The following is a 16,068-nucleotide window of genomic DNA, read 5'->3' as shown; positions in this document are numbered from 1 at the left end:
TCACTGTCACGCTTTCTTGACTACTGTCACCACCAAAGCAGGAACCTGCAACTGTGGGGCACAGCTGATTTTCACAGCTGTACAAAAGCCTTAGCACTTACAGGGCAAGCCCTACCCAGGAGGGCTCTGGGTAGCTGTTTTGTGGTTATATCATCATGGAAAAGATAGAAAGAACTCAAGTAAGTGGTCAGAGTGGTTTGTGTTAGATTCCCTTTGAACCAGGAGGCACCAAATTGTCAAACTGAGTGGTCATCAGTGTATAGACCTTTAAAGCCAAACTTCCTAGCATGTTCTGATCCCAGTGAGCTGTCTGAAGTGGGTATATAAGGCAGGTGTAGGAAAGGTTTTAGATTCCTAGTCTGTTTTCTAGTAGTTGAAGCTACCTTTTATTGATTAAGACCATTGTGTTTGGTAGAGATGCAGGAAAAGGGAGCTACAAGCTGGGGTGAGTGGCACAGGGACAGGAGGTGAAGCAGTTCCTGGCTATGCTGGCATGGCAGCTGAGAGCTTCTCACCTCTGACTTCCTCAGCTGGCACCGAGCTTTCTGTTCCCCCTTAGGGCTTTTCCCTTGGATTCAGCTCTTGTCCCCCCTCTAATTGCTGAAGTGTCACTGTCACATCTGCAATTCAAGATTTCTTGGACAGCTGAACTTTTTACCTGATGACCCTTACTAGGTGGGCATTTAAAGCTGCCCCTGTGCTTTCCAGAGGGGACAGGTCATTGTCACCAAAACATTAGCATTTCCCTTCCCAGCATCAGCTGAGCTATTGTTTTGCCATCAATACAATGCTGTGATCTTACCTCCCAAGCAGTATTTCCACCACTCCTAGCTGCATTAAAGGAGCTGCTGCTTTGAGTTGTTCTTGCAGCACTCAACATGCTTCTCTTGTGTTTTTGTTCTGTGCAGTGGAGCAGAGCAGCATTTGGCAACAAAAACCATTCAGGAAGCTTACACTGGTTTACATTTATTTAAAAAAAAATATACTTAAACACTTGTGTATTCCACCTGTGGGTTGGTAACTACAAATCAAATAGGGCTCAGCACTTCAAAGGGGTTCCCCAAGTACAAACCAGCCTCCTCCTGGCATCTTCACATCCTCCTCTTCTGCGTGCTGATGTACAACACTGTGGAAAGGAGAAAGCAGCACGTAAGAGGGCCCTGGCAAACAATGTGCAGGAGTCTGCTCATGTCAAACATCTTACTGCCAGGGCTTGCAGGATAGGAGTGCAATGAATGCCTTTCAGTGTCAACAAAGTCAGGAAACTTTTAAGCCCAGGTTTCAAGAGCCACTGTTGAGTTTACACAAATTTACTTTGGTTTCAGTTTTTATTATTCACAGCCAAACTACACTCCAGCAGATGCAGGCTGAGCAGAGGGAGAACAAAGCCAGCTACCCTGCAGCATTACTGAGGGGAACATGAGTGTTTCTAAGGAGCAGAATTCCAGGTGTCAGCCATTACCCCTATGATCTTTCAGCAAAAGCTGGAAATCACAAGCAGTTGAGGCAAAGCTAATGATTACCTCTGAAGCAGCAGACAACTTCCACCTGCTTGGCTGGTGATGTTCCCAGAGCAGATCCATGCACATGAAACTGCACTGTGCTCCTAAACCTGAGGTGTCTTACGTTCTCTGCTCAGCCTGTTCTTCAGCCTCCTGCTTCTTATCTATTTCACTTTTATAATAGATTCTTATTCTCATAATTGATTCTCCAGCTGCAGTATTGCTGCACTCCTTAACATAATACTCCAAACTCCTTGCCAAAAGCATTTGGCTTCATTCAAGGATTATTTCTCCTCCCAGCACACTTTCACACTGCTGTCACATTCTCTTTGACTCCTTGTAACATAGGATTCAGTTCAGTTTTATTCCCTCCATCATTCTTGTCCTGCACCTTCTTCCAAAGTAACTTGGTGAAACTCTGCTTCATTTACCTTCTCTACAAGTCTCCTCACATCTGACTTGTGACCTTTTCCTATTTTTAGACATTCTTCTCCCTGGCTTGTCCTGCTATTACAGCCTAAGTGATACCACAGAGTATCACAGACTGTCCTTGAAGCGCACTAAAATCCACCTATATGCAAAGGCTCAATAGCAAAGCACAAGTGGATTTGTCTTGACTCGTGGCAAAATCTTTACTCACAAAGATGAAAACAGCCTCCAGTACTAATTGAACAGCATTCCTTCAGGTCTGTACCACTGCATGTACCACAAGAAAATATTAGTGTCATCAGCACCTGCAGTGTTTCATAAACTTACATAGTTGTTTGCCTAGCAAAGCACAGAAAATTCTATGGAGCAGAGGCAGCAAGTGCCAAAGCCTAAACCCGTCAAATAAAAGAAAATAAGCTCTGAGGAAGGTTAGAAAAGAGCAACATGCTTCTCTCAATGAACTTTTGAGTTCAGATGCAGAAAGGGCCACAGGACTGCAGAAAAGCACAGACCTTTAAAAGTGAAACTGTAAAGAGTAAATGTGTAAATGTGTTAAGCTTTCCAAGAAAGCCTAAAACTAATATTCTCACAGGTAGCTTCCTTGCACCTCAGCAAAAGTAAACATCACAACACAATCTCCTAGTGAGCAGCAAGATGAGGAGGAGGAGGAGTTACCATTATTCCCTCGGATGAATGCATCCCCATACTTGTTCTTTAGCTGTCCATTTACATACTCTTCTGTCTGTTCCAGAGCTATGTTCATATACCCATCCAGGCAAGCCAGGACACCTGAGGACAGTGAGAGTTTAAAAGTGAAGCAGCTGGAACTTAATTTAAACTAAACAAACCTGCATTGTGTGTGAACAATACTGAAAACAATCATCTTCACAACAACCTCGAAGTGCAAGCTTGGCCAGGTGAGTGGAAGATTATTCTTCAAAGAAATAAGCTGGGATGAGGAACTCCAGGCACCCTAGTGGCAGCTTTATCAGTGGAGGGGAAAATAGGTTAAGGTATGACCTTCAACAGATTGACAGTTTGCACTGGGAAAGTTTAAGCTGTCCTGTCTCACTTGTGTTTTAAGCCACACACCTGAGAACAGCCTGGGAAGCTAAGTGTCACTGGATAACCTAAGGACAAGGCTATGCAAATGGAGCTTTTGTCAAAACTTATGAAGGATGCAGCTGAAAACCAACCCTTTTCATATCTATCTTCATGCCTACAGATCTAGAACATTGCCTGCCAGTCCCTGTTCTGATATACCAAAATACTACATCATTTCCACCAGGCAAGGGGTTTCCAAATGGCACTGAAACCCTCCTACAGAAATAAAATGAGGCTGTTTAATTAATGCAACTCAAGGCAAAAAACCTCTGTCATTTTTAACATTAGCTGTTCTTTTGATCAGGAGAAGATGTATTTGAGCAGCACTGATTTCAGACAGGTATTTATGTCTCACTTTTCATAGCCCCTGTGAAGGCTGTACCTTGTTCACTCAGTACTTCCCACGTGCTGGGCATGATGGCATTTTTCCACTCTAAAAATCACTCCTTGCCATCTACTCCCACCCTTAAGATCAGGACCAGGGCCACCTACAAATGTAACCCAGCCAACCAACAGACTGTTCCTGAATGGAACTGAATGTGGGCTTAACAGATGTAAACAGCTGCTCAGGGAATGCCATCTGATTTGCTAACCCTGCACAGAAAACAACATGCAAAAAGCTGTTACTAATTACCTCCAGCTTGCATGTGTGTTTTCCTGACCTCATTCCTGCACACACAAGCAGTGCTGCTAGAAGAACTTTTGCCTTAAAAAAACCCACCTGATTTATTTACCTGCCATTAAAACACAAAATATAGAGTGCTGGCAGGGGAGAACACTCCAGTCTGAGAATCCTCCTGTGAGCCAAGTTCTTATTTTTCACAGTGTTACTGTAATGTCTTCCACTAAGTAATGAGGAACTCAAGCTCTCCTGCCAGCTTGCAGCGGTTGGAGGATCACTGTTTTGCTTTACATTTTAATTTCCTCTGTTTCCACACAAATAGGGAAAAACTGACTGCTCACAAAGTGTTACTGATTGCACCAAAAAACCCCAAGCCAAGCAAAAGTCAGAACTCTTTTTGGTTTTGGTGGGGTTTTTTTTGACTCCAGTAACCACACAATGATAGAAAACCAAACCAAAACGGAAGGTTTGTCCAGAATTAAGATTGGACTGTGTGGACTTTTTAAGCTACCACTCAGCAGGCTATAAATGCAGTATGGTTTTGCTGCTAGAGTGCAGTGATGGTTGTTTCATTCTCTTTCACCCTCTGCTTTGTGTTTACTCTCAGGCCACTAATGGCATTAAACACTGTCACTGTTCATCTTGGCTAGTTTTACCTGTAGGCTTTACTGTACATCTCCACATGTAGCAATCATACACATTAATTCATCACATTACTTTCCCAGGGCTTCCTCCCTTGGATGTGCACAGCACTTGGCAGCCAATGCAGACATTTTGCAGTTACACATCAACATTTGTACTAGGCCACATTTGTGTGTGTGGCTCAGAGGGTAGAGGTACAGACATAAAATTAGCAGCACAGCCTGCAGAGGATTGAGACCTGCAACAAGAGCCTGAGATGCTTTTTTGATGCCTGGCTTTTACAAATGTGGGTCAAATCTCTGCAGAAAACAGTAACTTCACTCGGTGTGAGAGACAGATGGCAAACTTACCTCGATAATCTACTCCAGAATTTAGTTTTACAACAACTGGTCTTCCAATGATTTGTTTTAGAAAGTCACTAGGGGTTTGCTTCCGTAGACTCATCTTGATCTTCTCTACTAAGCTGGGAAGAGAAGTGAGAGAAGACATTTGGATAAGCAACATGCTCACATATGGTCTGTAAATGCCCAGCAGAGACAGGCAGTCCCCTGATGCTTAATACTTACTGTAGGAGAAAATATTGAAGGAGATGAAAATAAAACTTTAAGGGGGGAGGTGGAGAGACAGAGCTCCTAGAGCCACAGCATCATGCTTTTCCTTTGGCATTTTTGTGACTTTTGCAATTATTAATAAACATCCTTGCTTGCCATGCTGGGCATCCTGTAAACTTCCAGTGGAGCCAAATGTCTCATCTTCTCTATAATCCCCTTTGCTAAAATGGCATTACTTACACTAAAATTAGAGAGTTAGGTCATAGTAAGTGGTTCTTGTCTTTATGGGGTGGAGGGAGAGGCCAGTACATTTCTACCCACAGCAGTCTGTGCTGCAACAGCAATAGGATTTTTGGTGACAGCTCACAAACACAAGCAATGAATCTGAAAGGATGCTTTCGAAGGAATCTGATGTTAGGCTAGGTTTAGAATTGAGGCTTGTGATTAAGTTGTGCTGTGGGGCTATGACTTAAAAATTCACGGTGCAGCACACACACCCCCAGGCTGCTGGGAGGCCTTCCTCAGTAAGCACTGCTTAACTCCTGCTTTCACGTTCACTTTAAGCGCCAGATGCTCTGCTTTTTAAATCAGTGGTGGGAAATGTCGCCAAGGCTGACACCCTAAACATCTGTTTACTTCCTTTCAGCGGCAAAGCGCAACAGGACCGTCACCGGCACTCCTGTCAGCGCACAAAGGCACCTGCGATGCTGGCACGGCGGGACTCGGTGCAGCACTTCGTACCTTCCCGGGAGAACGGGCGCGTTCCGAGCGGCGGGGCAGCTCCAGCACCGCGAAGTGAGCACGCTCCGGTTTGACGTGGGCTGCTAAAGCTGCGCCTTCACACCAGATACAGCGGCGCTAAATGTGCTCCGAGAAGCCCCCTGCGAGACCCCCCTGCAGTGAGGTGAGGCTGTGCTGCCGCCCGCTTAAAAATCATCCCGAAGCACCGGTAACGGCATCGGTAGCATCGGTACCGCACACCCACAAGTACTGTACACACGCGTCGTGGGGGGGTACACAGAGCCCACCGCCCCCATAACCAGATAGCCCACCCCTTCCCTGCTCCTGCTCCTGCTCCCGCTCCCGCTCCCGCTCCCCACCTCGCGGTCCGCTGGACGCTGCTGGAGGTCCCCCCGCAGGCCCACGCCCGGGCCGGCCCCGCACTCACCCACCGCCGCCTGCGCCCCTGCCAGCTGCCCGCCGCGCTCCCGGCCAGCACCGCCCCGCTACGGCGCGGCAGCAGGGACAAACCGCGCCGGGTGCGAACGCGCGGGATGAGGCGGAGCCTGGGGGCAGTCGCGTGGCACAGGCAGCGGGCAGCGCAGGGGAAGTGAGGCTAGGCTAGGCTAGGCTAGGCTAGGCCGGGCCCGGCCGCTGCCCGCCCTCAGCTGGGTCCCTGCGGGCCGTCGGAGAGAGGCTGCTGATGGCCGCCTGCGCTGGCCTCGGCCTTGCAGCACTCGCGTTCCCCCGCTGAGTCCGTGTTTTGGGCGGGTTCGTTCCTCCATTGCCGCTCCTGGGTCTGCGAAAGGCCGCAGGCGCTGGCGGGTTTGACACTGTAGCGGTGCAAAGGTTTCTGCTGTAGCTTCCACAAAGCCTTCAGGCTGTGTAGCCAGGGCTTCACCCCGGCACCGCGGACTCCTCGCTAGCTAAACTCTTAACTTCTTGGCGGAGATCCGTGTTTCATGGCTCACATGCACTTGCACCCAGTACAGTGTTGCGCTATTTTCTTACGGTATGTAGAGTCACTGAATCCCACGGTTTGGGTTGGAAGGAACTTTGGAGATCATCTAGTTCCACCCCACTGCCATGGGCAGGGATAACTCCCACTGAACCAGGTTGCTCAAAAACCTCAGGCAGTCTGGCTTTGTAGGGAGGGGGCACATGATCCACTGTATAATTCCATTCTACTATAAGGAGATCCTGTTAATTCCAAAGTGATACTGTCTTACATGGGCATAATCAGGGAAATAAGTGAGCATCTTTCAGCTGTCAGTGAGAGTGTCCTTACCAGAGCTAGATAGGAAGGTTCTGCACAGTTTGTTTTACAGACAAATGAGTGAACATAGGAGCTAACAGATTTTATGTATTTTCAAATGTCACCTGGAAAGAACATGGCACAGCGAGACGCTGAACTTTTATCTTCCTACTTCTCCCCTAATTTTCTCCTTTATCCCCAGCTATACCCTAGTGGTGGCTTGAAAATACTTTTATTCTTTCCCCTTTATTTATTTTTTTTTTTAAAGGGATTTAGTACCATGGCAGGAGTTAATCAGTTGTGAAAGCTTCTGGACTGGTTTTTTTTTTCAGGCTTGTTTTATTATTCCACCATCATGGATTTAGTGTCTTGGTGAAACTCTTAAGTCTCATCGTACAAAGAAAATGTAAGAAATTGTGCAGTGGCTTTTCAGAACACAGATTTGTATTCCTTCTTCCTTCTGGAGTTGTTTATCTTCTTTTTTAAGATGCATACCCAGTAACATTTCATTCCCCAAACCTTAATCTAAAAGGTTTTAAGAGACAAGGTCTGCAAACCTGACCTTGTTCCCTTGACTGTCCTAAGAGTTCAAGCAGAGGCATAGCCAGGAAGGTTGGGCCACGTTGTACCCATGTTTCCAGGCAACCATCATGTTAATCAGGAGCATCCAACTGTGCTTGATTATATCTAGTACTTGAAGCAGAAAAGGAACATAAAATAGTTACTCCAGGGAGCAGGCTTGCAAAGTTTCATTTGGTCGCCTGGCTTCAGCGTGCTATATTTTCATAAGGGAGTCTTCTGCTTTTTGTTGTTATCAATCTCCCTGATTGGCAAATAGATTTTTCATGCCTGGGCTAGTAAATTTTGATGACAAGTTTGCAAATCCAGCTAGGGATGTTTTATGGTTTGAGAGCCTTCCTCTTTGGTTTATTTCTTATGTTTTTATAGCTTGGTGGGGATTTTTGCTAGCCATCAGAACCTACAGAGCTGTTTTGCCCTCTCTCAGGAAGCTGCTCTCTAGCTAGCTTAGGCATGTGCTTACAGCTTCAGTGTGAGTGGATGCTTTGCTTGTTTGGTGTCAGCCAACAAAATTCTTCTATTTTCTTACTTCATGCCCTGTTAACAGAATCACAGAATTATTGAGGCTGGAAAAGACCTCTGAGATCATCAAGTCCAGCCTATGACCTAATACCACCACGTCAGCTACACTGTGCCACCAAGTGCCACATCCAAGCTTTTCTCAAAGACCTCCAGTGATGGCGACTCCACCACCTCCCTGGGCAGTCCATCCCACTGCCTACTCAGCCTGTCTGTGAGGAAGTGCTTCCTAATATCCAACCTAAACCTCCCCTGTCACAGCTTCATACCATGCCCTCTTGTCCTGTCACAAGTTGCCTGGGAGAAGAGCCTGACCCCCACCTGGCTACAACTTCCTTTTAAGTAGTTGTAGAGAGTGCTAAGGTCCCCTCTAAGTCTCCTCCAGGCTGACCCACACAACACATTTATCTGAAGTCACACACATTGAGACAGGCAAGTTTTGTGTCCTCAGCTTTCCTGGTTTGAGACCAAGTCCTGTACCCAGAGCTTAGGTAACATGCCTTGGCTTGCCAGAGGTCTCAAGCAGGCTCACGTGCTGTTGCTGGTGGAAGGCTAACCTTTGTGCAGGAAGGCACACGTGGCTGAGGACCTTGGCGTTGCGTGATTCGCACCTGGGAAGACAATTCCCATCTCGGACATGCAGGAAGATTAAGTCATCACATCTGTTAGTAGGCAACCTGAAGAATGTGTTATTTCCTGAGTGACAAAACCCCAATGACCTCAGGAAGGTGGTCTTCAAAGGACTTCAGGAATCCACATTCCGCGCACTCCTTAAAGATTTCAGAACTGCAGGGGTGATGATAAAATTAAGACCTCGTTGGCTAATGATTCTCTTTTGTTTGTTTATCATCCAGATGTCAGAGGATTTCAGTCTAAAATGTTGCATACCTGCCATCAGTAGATTCAGAGCCTGCAGGGCTTTATCCTCTCACAGTGTGCTCTGGCAGAGCTTTTTCAGCTGTGTAACTCGTGGAAATCGGCGAGATGCTGCCCTTGCGTTCTAATCAAGATGAACTTGAAAGGTGAACGTTGTAAGTGGGAGAAATTATTTATAATTTGGTAATAAAAGTTTATGTCCAACACTCCAAATTTCACACATCTGCTATGTGCTGGCCTTGAGATATGGAACAATTGCAATTGCCTTTACATTTGGCCTCAGATGAAAGATCATAAATTACAATGATGGAGTTCGTAGTCATTCCCAGCTCACAAAATTTCCATATTAACATCTTCACCTCAAGCATAAATGGTTACAAAGTTACAAAGAAAAGAGTTGTGTTGGCCTTTGTCAACTGAACTTAATGATGGAAGTTGGTGGATCGTGTGCTATTGCTAACTCTTCAGCGTAAAGCATCGCTGAATCCTTGCTCAGAAGGCCTAATTAAAGCTTTACAGTTCACTTTAAGAATTAAAGGGGAGCTGACAGTCTCTCTCTCTAATGCAATAAAAACCACTTCAAAGTTAGGAAGGCTTTTCTCTTTCCAGCTACTTGAAATGAAAGCATTTCCATAGAGTGAGGTTGCTGGATAACAGTGTCTTAAAATGAGTGCCCACTGTTTCTTGTGAAGTGCACACTCTTTAGGTAAGGTAAATGAAGAAGAACCAGAATCCAGAAGACAAAAGAGTATCTATGGCAGATTTTTAATTCAGCCTAAATTATCCTCAGCTACACCCAGGGGATGGGGGACAAAAAAATAATAAAGGAATAATTAAACAGTCCTCACCTGAAAATCTTGTGAGAGAGGACAAATCCATTGTGGCCATAATCACAGCATTCCCCAGGAATTTTAACAATCAACTTTGGTGTCTTCTTAGAAAGCAAACCCAAAAGAAATAAAAAAGGGAGGGAGGAGGGGAGGGAATTGAAATTATGCACTCAATGAGTTCCAAATCCAGGGAAACCTTTGTTGTTCAGAGCTTCTGTGAGTGTAGGTGGTATCAGCCTCCATGAAATGATGTTGAGTGGAGGAGCTCTGCAATTTAAGATTAGCACTGCTATTGCAGGGTTTCTTGAGGGGCCTGAAGTGAGCAGGATAGGATAGGATAGGATAGGATAGGATAGGATAGGATAGGATAGGATAGGATAGGATAGGATAGGATAGGATAGGATAGACCAGGTTGGAAGAGACCTTCGAAATCATCATGTCCAACCTATTATCCAACCCAGCTAATCAACTAAACCATGCAACCAAGCACCCTATCAAGTCTCCTCCTAAACCCCTCCAATGATGGTGACTCCATCACCTCCCCAGGCAGCCCATTCCAATAGGCAATCACTCTCTCTGTGTAGAATTTCTTGCTAACCTCCAGCCTAAACCTCCCCTGGCACAGCTTGAGACTGTGTCCTCTTGTTCTGGTGCTGGTTGCACGATGTTTCAGAAGGGGAGGCTGAGATTCTGCTCCTGCTGAAGCCAGCTGAAGTTTTGCTAATGACTGCTCAGTACCAAAGGTGCCTCTATAAATTATTGAAAATACACATATAATCTGTTAGTGAATCCATCTCAATGAGCTGGTGCCAGCCATGTAACTGTTGGACTGATAGTTGTCACAGCTTAGGTTTAGAAACTTCTCAGCAGTGGATCCTGGCTGCTGGACAATCAGCCCACTGCCTTCAGTGGATTCAGTGATTCCAGTGGATTCAAGATAAGACTCTTAGGCTGCAGGTCCTTTCCATCTGCTTTGGATCAAGAAAGCACCAGGCAAGCTTTCTCCACAGCTCACGACAAGAAAGCTTTTGCAACCTAAGTGGCTTGTGTGCTTTTCTGTCCTGAAACAAGGAGAGTGTGGATGAGCTGCCTCCTCACTGCTGTGGACCCCCAGGGTGTTGTCTGGTAGAAACCAATGGTACCATTTGCTGAGGGCTGTGTGTGTCTCCATTTGTATTTTCAGAGGCTGTGCTGCCACAGAGAACAGAATGGTGCCAGGTCTGCACTTCAGCCCAGGGCTGCTGACCTCATGGCTCTCTTGAAGCTGGCATTGCCTCCATACTTTGTTGCTTTGATTTTCCTTCTGGAGCTGTGTTCTTCCACTAGGATTTGTGCTTCTAAGAAGTCATCTTCTGATGCTCTGAGGGTGAGGAATAGAACATTAAAGAATTGAAGGTGCAGGAAGAAGCAGCAGAAAGGAAGTATTAGGACCTCCCTTCTTTTCCTCCTCAGCCAGCTTCCTGGTAAACAGAGAGCTGTTGGCAGGTCTTCAGGGAGCTGGGGAGAATAATGTGAGAAATCAGCCTGAGGCTTTCTCTGTCTTCTCGACTTCCAAGTCTGTAGAAGAGAAAGGGAAGATCCCCAGAAGCTTTCAGAATTCACTTAACTCCCTCACAGCTCCTGGGAGTGCTCTCCTTGGCTTCTTCAGGGCACAAACTTTTTTGTGAGCCATCCCTCCCATTTGGATGGGAGATTCCAAGCATTTCAGTGGCAGTTTGTCTGTGCCTGTACAGTAAATGGTCAAAGATTATGGTTTTTTTCCCCTTAAAGGAAGGCTGTGCTGTGCTAAGACCATCAGAACTGCTGATTCCCAGCCATGTTCTCAATTAAAAAGTGGCTGCATTTTGAGATTAGAAAAAAGCCACTGGGTTTGTGCTACAGATTTTAGGTAGAAGAGCCCAATAAAACCCTGTTGTCTTTGAGTGCTCATCACCTTGGGATGTTCATGTCCTGCTGTATGGATTAAGTGACATGATGACCTTTTGTCACATGACTGTCTCTCTTGCTTTCTGCACAAGATGATGTGCAAATGGTGCTTTTTGTTAAGTAAAGGCTGAAAGCTCCACTTGAGTCTTTTCTGCAACACTTAGCTCAGATTCTCTCCAAAATACAATGGAATTGGACACAGCCTTTGTGTGTTTAGACTCTCTAAAATATTTACATCAAAAGAGCACGTGAGCTTTGTTTTTTCCAGGGTGGATTATCAATTCCAGATGATATTTCAATGTAAAATTTCCCATAGCCAGCTCAATGATGCTAGCTCGATCTTTCAGGTCATAAACTCTGGTGTCAGCTTTAAGCACAGGTGTGAGCTGAAGGAGTTACTTCAAACTGAACTACTGGTATAAAGCCTCTGGCAGGTTAGTTCCCAATTCTCCAGAAATGCTTCTGGTGCAGACCTGGGAATATGAAGTAAACATGAGGCAGCTCTAATTTGTAGTGTGGTAAAACCAATCCATACTGTGCTCTGAAGGAAGATTAAAGGTGTTCAGCCACCTTTCTGTCTCTGACCCTTTCCACTTAAGGATCGACCTGATGCTCTAGGGAAGAAATATCATCTGACACATAGGACAACTCTGGAAGGAAGGGAGGCCATCCAGAGGGGCCTTGACAGGCTGGAGAGGTGGGCACAAGCCAACCTCATGAAGTTCAATAAGAGCAAGTGCAGGGTCCTGCATCTGGGTCGAGGCAATCCCAGGCACAAATATAGGCTGGGCAGTAACTGGCTGGAAAGCAGCCCTGAGGAGAGAGACTTGGGGGTGCTGGTGGACAAGAAGCTCAACAGGAGCTCTCAGTGTGCACTTGCAGCCCAGAAAGCCAATCAGATCCTGGGCTGCATCAGGAGAAGTGTGGCTAGCAGGTCGAGGGAGGTGATCCTCCCCCTCTACTCAGCCCTGGTGAGACCCCACCTGGAGTACTGCCTCCAGTTCTGGAGCCCCTATTACAAGAGGGATGTGGAGGTGCTGGAAGGTGTCCAGAGAAGGGCCACAGGGATGATCAGAGGGCTGGAGCACCTCTCCTGCGAGGACAGACTGAAGGAGTTGGGGCTGTTCAGTCTGCAGAAGAGAAGGCTCCGAGGTGACCTCATTGTGGCCTTCCAGTATCTGAAGGGGGCCTACAGGAAGGCTGGGGAGGGACTGCTCAGGATCTCAGGCAGTGATAGGACTAGGGGGAATGGAATGAAGCTGGAGGTGGGGAGATTCAGGCTGGAGGTGAGGAGGAAGTTCTTCCCCATGAGAGTGGTGAAGCCCTGGAATGGGTTGTCCAAGGAGGTGGTTGAGGCCCTGTCCCTGGAGGTGTTTAAGCCCAGGCTGGATGAAGCTCTGGGCAGCCTGATCTAGTGTGGGGTGTCCCTGCCCATGGCAGGGGGGTTGGAACTAGATGATCCTTGTGGTCCCTTCCAACCCTGACTGATACTATGATACTATGATACTATGATACAATTAAGTCTCTTTCTGGGAATTGGATCTGCCATCCCCTGACTTGTTCTGGCCTCTCAACCCAATTTGTCCATTTATCTGACCCTCCTTATATGAAATACAGGGAAAATTTGTGTTTGCCTGTTCTCAGAGGGATCCCAAGATTCCAGCAAGCAGCAGATTAGGGATCAAGCCTAAAATAAATTGAGTGTTTGGGTTTTTTTTTAACACCCACATATTTCAGTCTCCCAGAAATTGTAAGACAAGCCTGAAGCCAGCAGTGCTCCTTCCCTGTGTGGAGCAGCTAGCACAGTTGAAGTAATAGTTGTAATAGCAGCAAAATGAGTTTTATTGACACAGACCACAACATCATATAGAACAGAAGTGTAGATAACTGTGAAATTCAAAGCATTTGCTGACACATACTAAGAAAAAGTACTGGAAAATCAAGACATGGAAAAAAAAAAGAGAGAGGGTCCAAGCTCTGGGCTTGCAAGCCTTTCTTTTTGTTGGTAGTGTGTAGCTTTGTACACTACAGAACCTCCTTAGATATTGCTGAAATGCAAATAAATAAAAGAACAATCAAATGCTAGAGAGAAAATAGGTATACAAAGATGATTCCATTAGTCTGTGTGAGAAGCACCTTCCCAGATACTCACCAGCCTGCAAGGCACATGTGGAGGCTGCCAAGTTCATGTTTGCTCTGCTGATGCATGTCACTTGCTGTCTACAACTACCTGAAGGGTGGTTGTAGCCAGGTGGGGGTTGGTCTCTTCTCCCAGGCAACCAGCACCAGAACAAGAAGACACAGTCTCAAGCTGTGCCAGGGGAAGTTTAGGCTGGAGGTGAGGAGAAAGTTCTTCCCAGAGAGAGTTGTTAGCCATTGGAATGTGCTGCCCAGGGAGGTGGTGGAGTCCCCATCCCTGGAGGTGTTCAAGAGGAGATTGGATGTGGCACTTGGTGCCATGGTTTGGTCATGAGGTGTTGGGTGACAGGTTGGACTTGATGATCTTTGAGGTCTCTTCCAACCTTGGTGATTCTGTGAAAATGATGGTGGTGTAACTCAGAATACCTGGGTTCTCATAGGCCTCTGCCAGAGGCTTCCAGGGTGACCTTGGGTGAATCACATCCTCAATGGCTCAGTTCCCACATTCAGTTAACAGAAATTTGATTAGATGGAAGAAGCTATTTTTATTAGTATAAATTATTTTTGAAGTGGAGGGGAAATAGGGAAGATTTCTATAGGAACACCTTAAACCTTGCTAGTCCCAGAAATTTTAAACATAGATATTTAATCCATTCTTAATCTGGGAAGTGAAACACTGAAGTATTCAAAACCATGGAGACTGTGGTGTAATCACTCTGTTCTTTCTGTGCCTTTACTGACTGGAGAGCTCTTTAGGAATCAAATGTGTTTTAATGTCAATGTTAGGTCACTCCTAGAGATTTTTCCACTTGCCCAAATTTTTGGCCATTGACTACAAAACCATTATTTCTGCAGTTAAAGGAACAAAATGGCTTGTGATTATTTTGGGACAGAGCAACATAAAGAGGTAAAGTCAAAAGGAAAGAGTAGAAATTGTATGCCTGCAACAGAAACAGTTTTGTTAGGAATAAAACACCAGCAGCAAGTTTCTTATTGAGCCAAAAGTGAATTTTTAACTGAGTGCATTCTCCAGCTCTCTTGTCTTTTAAACTTTATTACTATTTCAGTAGATACACTAGCAAAAATAAGGATGTTTTCTGTAAGTATAGATCTGTCAGTAAGATTGGGCTGGCTGTGGCCCAGTCCCCAGGGCCCCTGAAGCTTCAGAGGTAGCATTGACCTCAAACGCGATGCTCAGATCTGATTCCCTGGTGTTCACACATGCAAGAAAACGTTCCTATATACTTTAGCCTTCACTGCTTTGACAAGAAAAGTGGTATTACCAGAAAAATTACATAAACCAATATTGCAGGTGAGGTACTAGCTCTTCCAGCTCTGCAGGAACAGGTATGAATTCCTGAGAGGAGAGGGGAATGATGCAGGGCAGCTGACTCACTCTGCCGTGGTCTGGTTTTGGGCTTTCAGGCAAAACCACCATCTGTGCTATCAGAGCAGCTTCACTAGGAACTGGAGGAGCTTTAGGGCAAAAACAACACCCATGTTCTCACACTCACCTAATCCTACCTAGAGAATTCAGAGGGCAGTAGTGTAAAGTGCCTGTCGCAATCCAGACCACCTGTCAGTAACAACTGCAGCTGGTGAACCTGCATGGATGTGGAAAATCATGGAGAAGGGTAGGAAAGCACTCAGTATGGAGAAGGCTTGTGACTATGAACCTGACAATGTTCCAAAGACTGTTTCAATGAGAAGAGAGATCAGTAGAGCTTGCAGGCTTGGGTAGCAAGGAAGGTGTTGGCAGCATTGCTGCAAAATGGGTTATAAATCCTTATGACTTGGATCATTAAAGAACTACATCTCTCTTTACTTCCCTCTGCTCTACACAAATGGAGGACTTCATTGTACAGAGAAGAGGAAGAAAATCCCCTCTGCATTCAGGAGAAACTGGGAGGTGAAGCAGCCAGCTGTGTTCATACCAGGCACTGCATTTCATTGCTTGCTTGTTCCATTTCACTTTCAGCTCCACTGAGTGACACATGGTCTGGGTTTTGCCATGAACATATGTAGAATCCTCATCAGATCATATCCCACCCATGTCATCTCCTCAGCTACCACATTTTTCCTATGTGTTCTCTTTTCCTCATGCAGATAATTTTGAGATCTTTTTTCTTATCTTTTCTTTTTTCCCCATGGTTTTCACCTGGACACTTGTCTACTTGGAACTGACACTAGCAATTGATTTCACATAATGCACACAGCACAGCCTACATATATATTTCTGTCCCTGGATGTAGGGTTCAGACATTAAAATCAATGCCTTGGAGGTGAAAGGCTTCATCGTCCATAAATAACTCTTCAGCCACTCATTTTGGCTTCTCAGACATAGTATCAACAATGGAGTATGTCACTTGGAAGA

The 16,068-nt window shown here is 45.7% G+C and overlaps 1 protein-coding gene across 2 annotated transcripts; it reads right to left on the bottom strand.

Moving 5' to 3' along the window:
• Positions 1–940: 940 nt before the first annotated feature.
• LSM6 (LSM6 homolog, U6 small nuclear RNA and mRNA degradation associated) lies at positions 941–6,089 on the bottom strand. Of its 2 annotated transcripts, none has more exons than XM_068154082.1 (4): positions 6,019–6,089; positions 4,650–4,762; positions 2,607–2,720; positions 941–1,126 (listed from the first exon to the last, which is right to left on the bottom strand). In XM_068154082.1, exons 2-4 carry the CDS (start codon positions 4,741–4,743, stop codon positions 1,092–1,094), a joined length of 243 nt encoding a protein of 80 aa, XP_068010183.1. In that variant the 5' UTR covers positions 4,744–4,762; positions 6,019–6,089; the 3' UTR covers positions 941–1,091. The 2 variants fall into 2 exon arrangements, with proteins under 2 accessions (XP_068010183.1, XP_068010184.1); XM_068154083.1 differs by lacking the exon at positions 6,019–6,089 and adding an exon at positions 5,951–6,015.
• Positions 6,090–16,068: the final 9,979 nt, after the last annotated feature.

The sequence above is a fragment of the Melanerpes formicivorus genome, unplaced genomic scaffold (assembly GCF_026170545.1).
Source record: "Melanerpes formicivorus ecotype bairdi unplaced genomic scaffold, bMelFor1.0.p_v2 SCAF_27, whole genome shotgun sequence".
NCBI lineage: Eukaryota > Metazoa > Chordata > Aves > Piciformes > Picidae > Melanerpes > Melanerpes formicivorus.
This window is presented reverse-complemented; position numbering and strand designations above follow the sequence as displayed.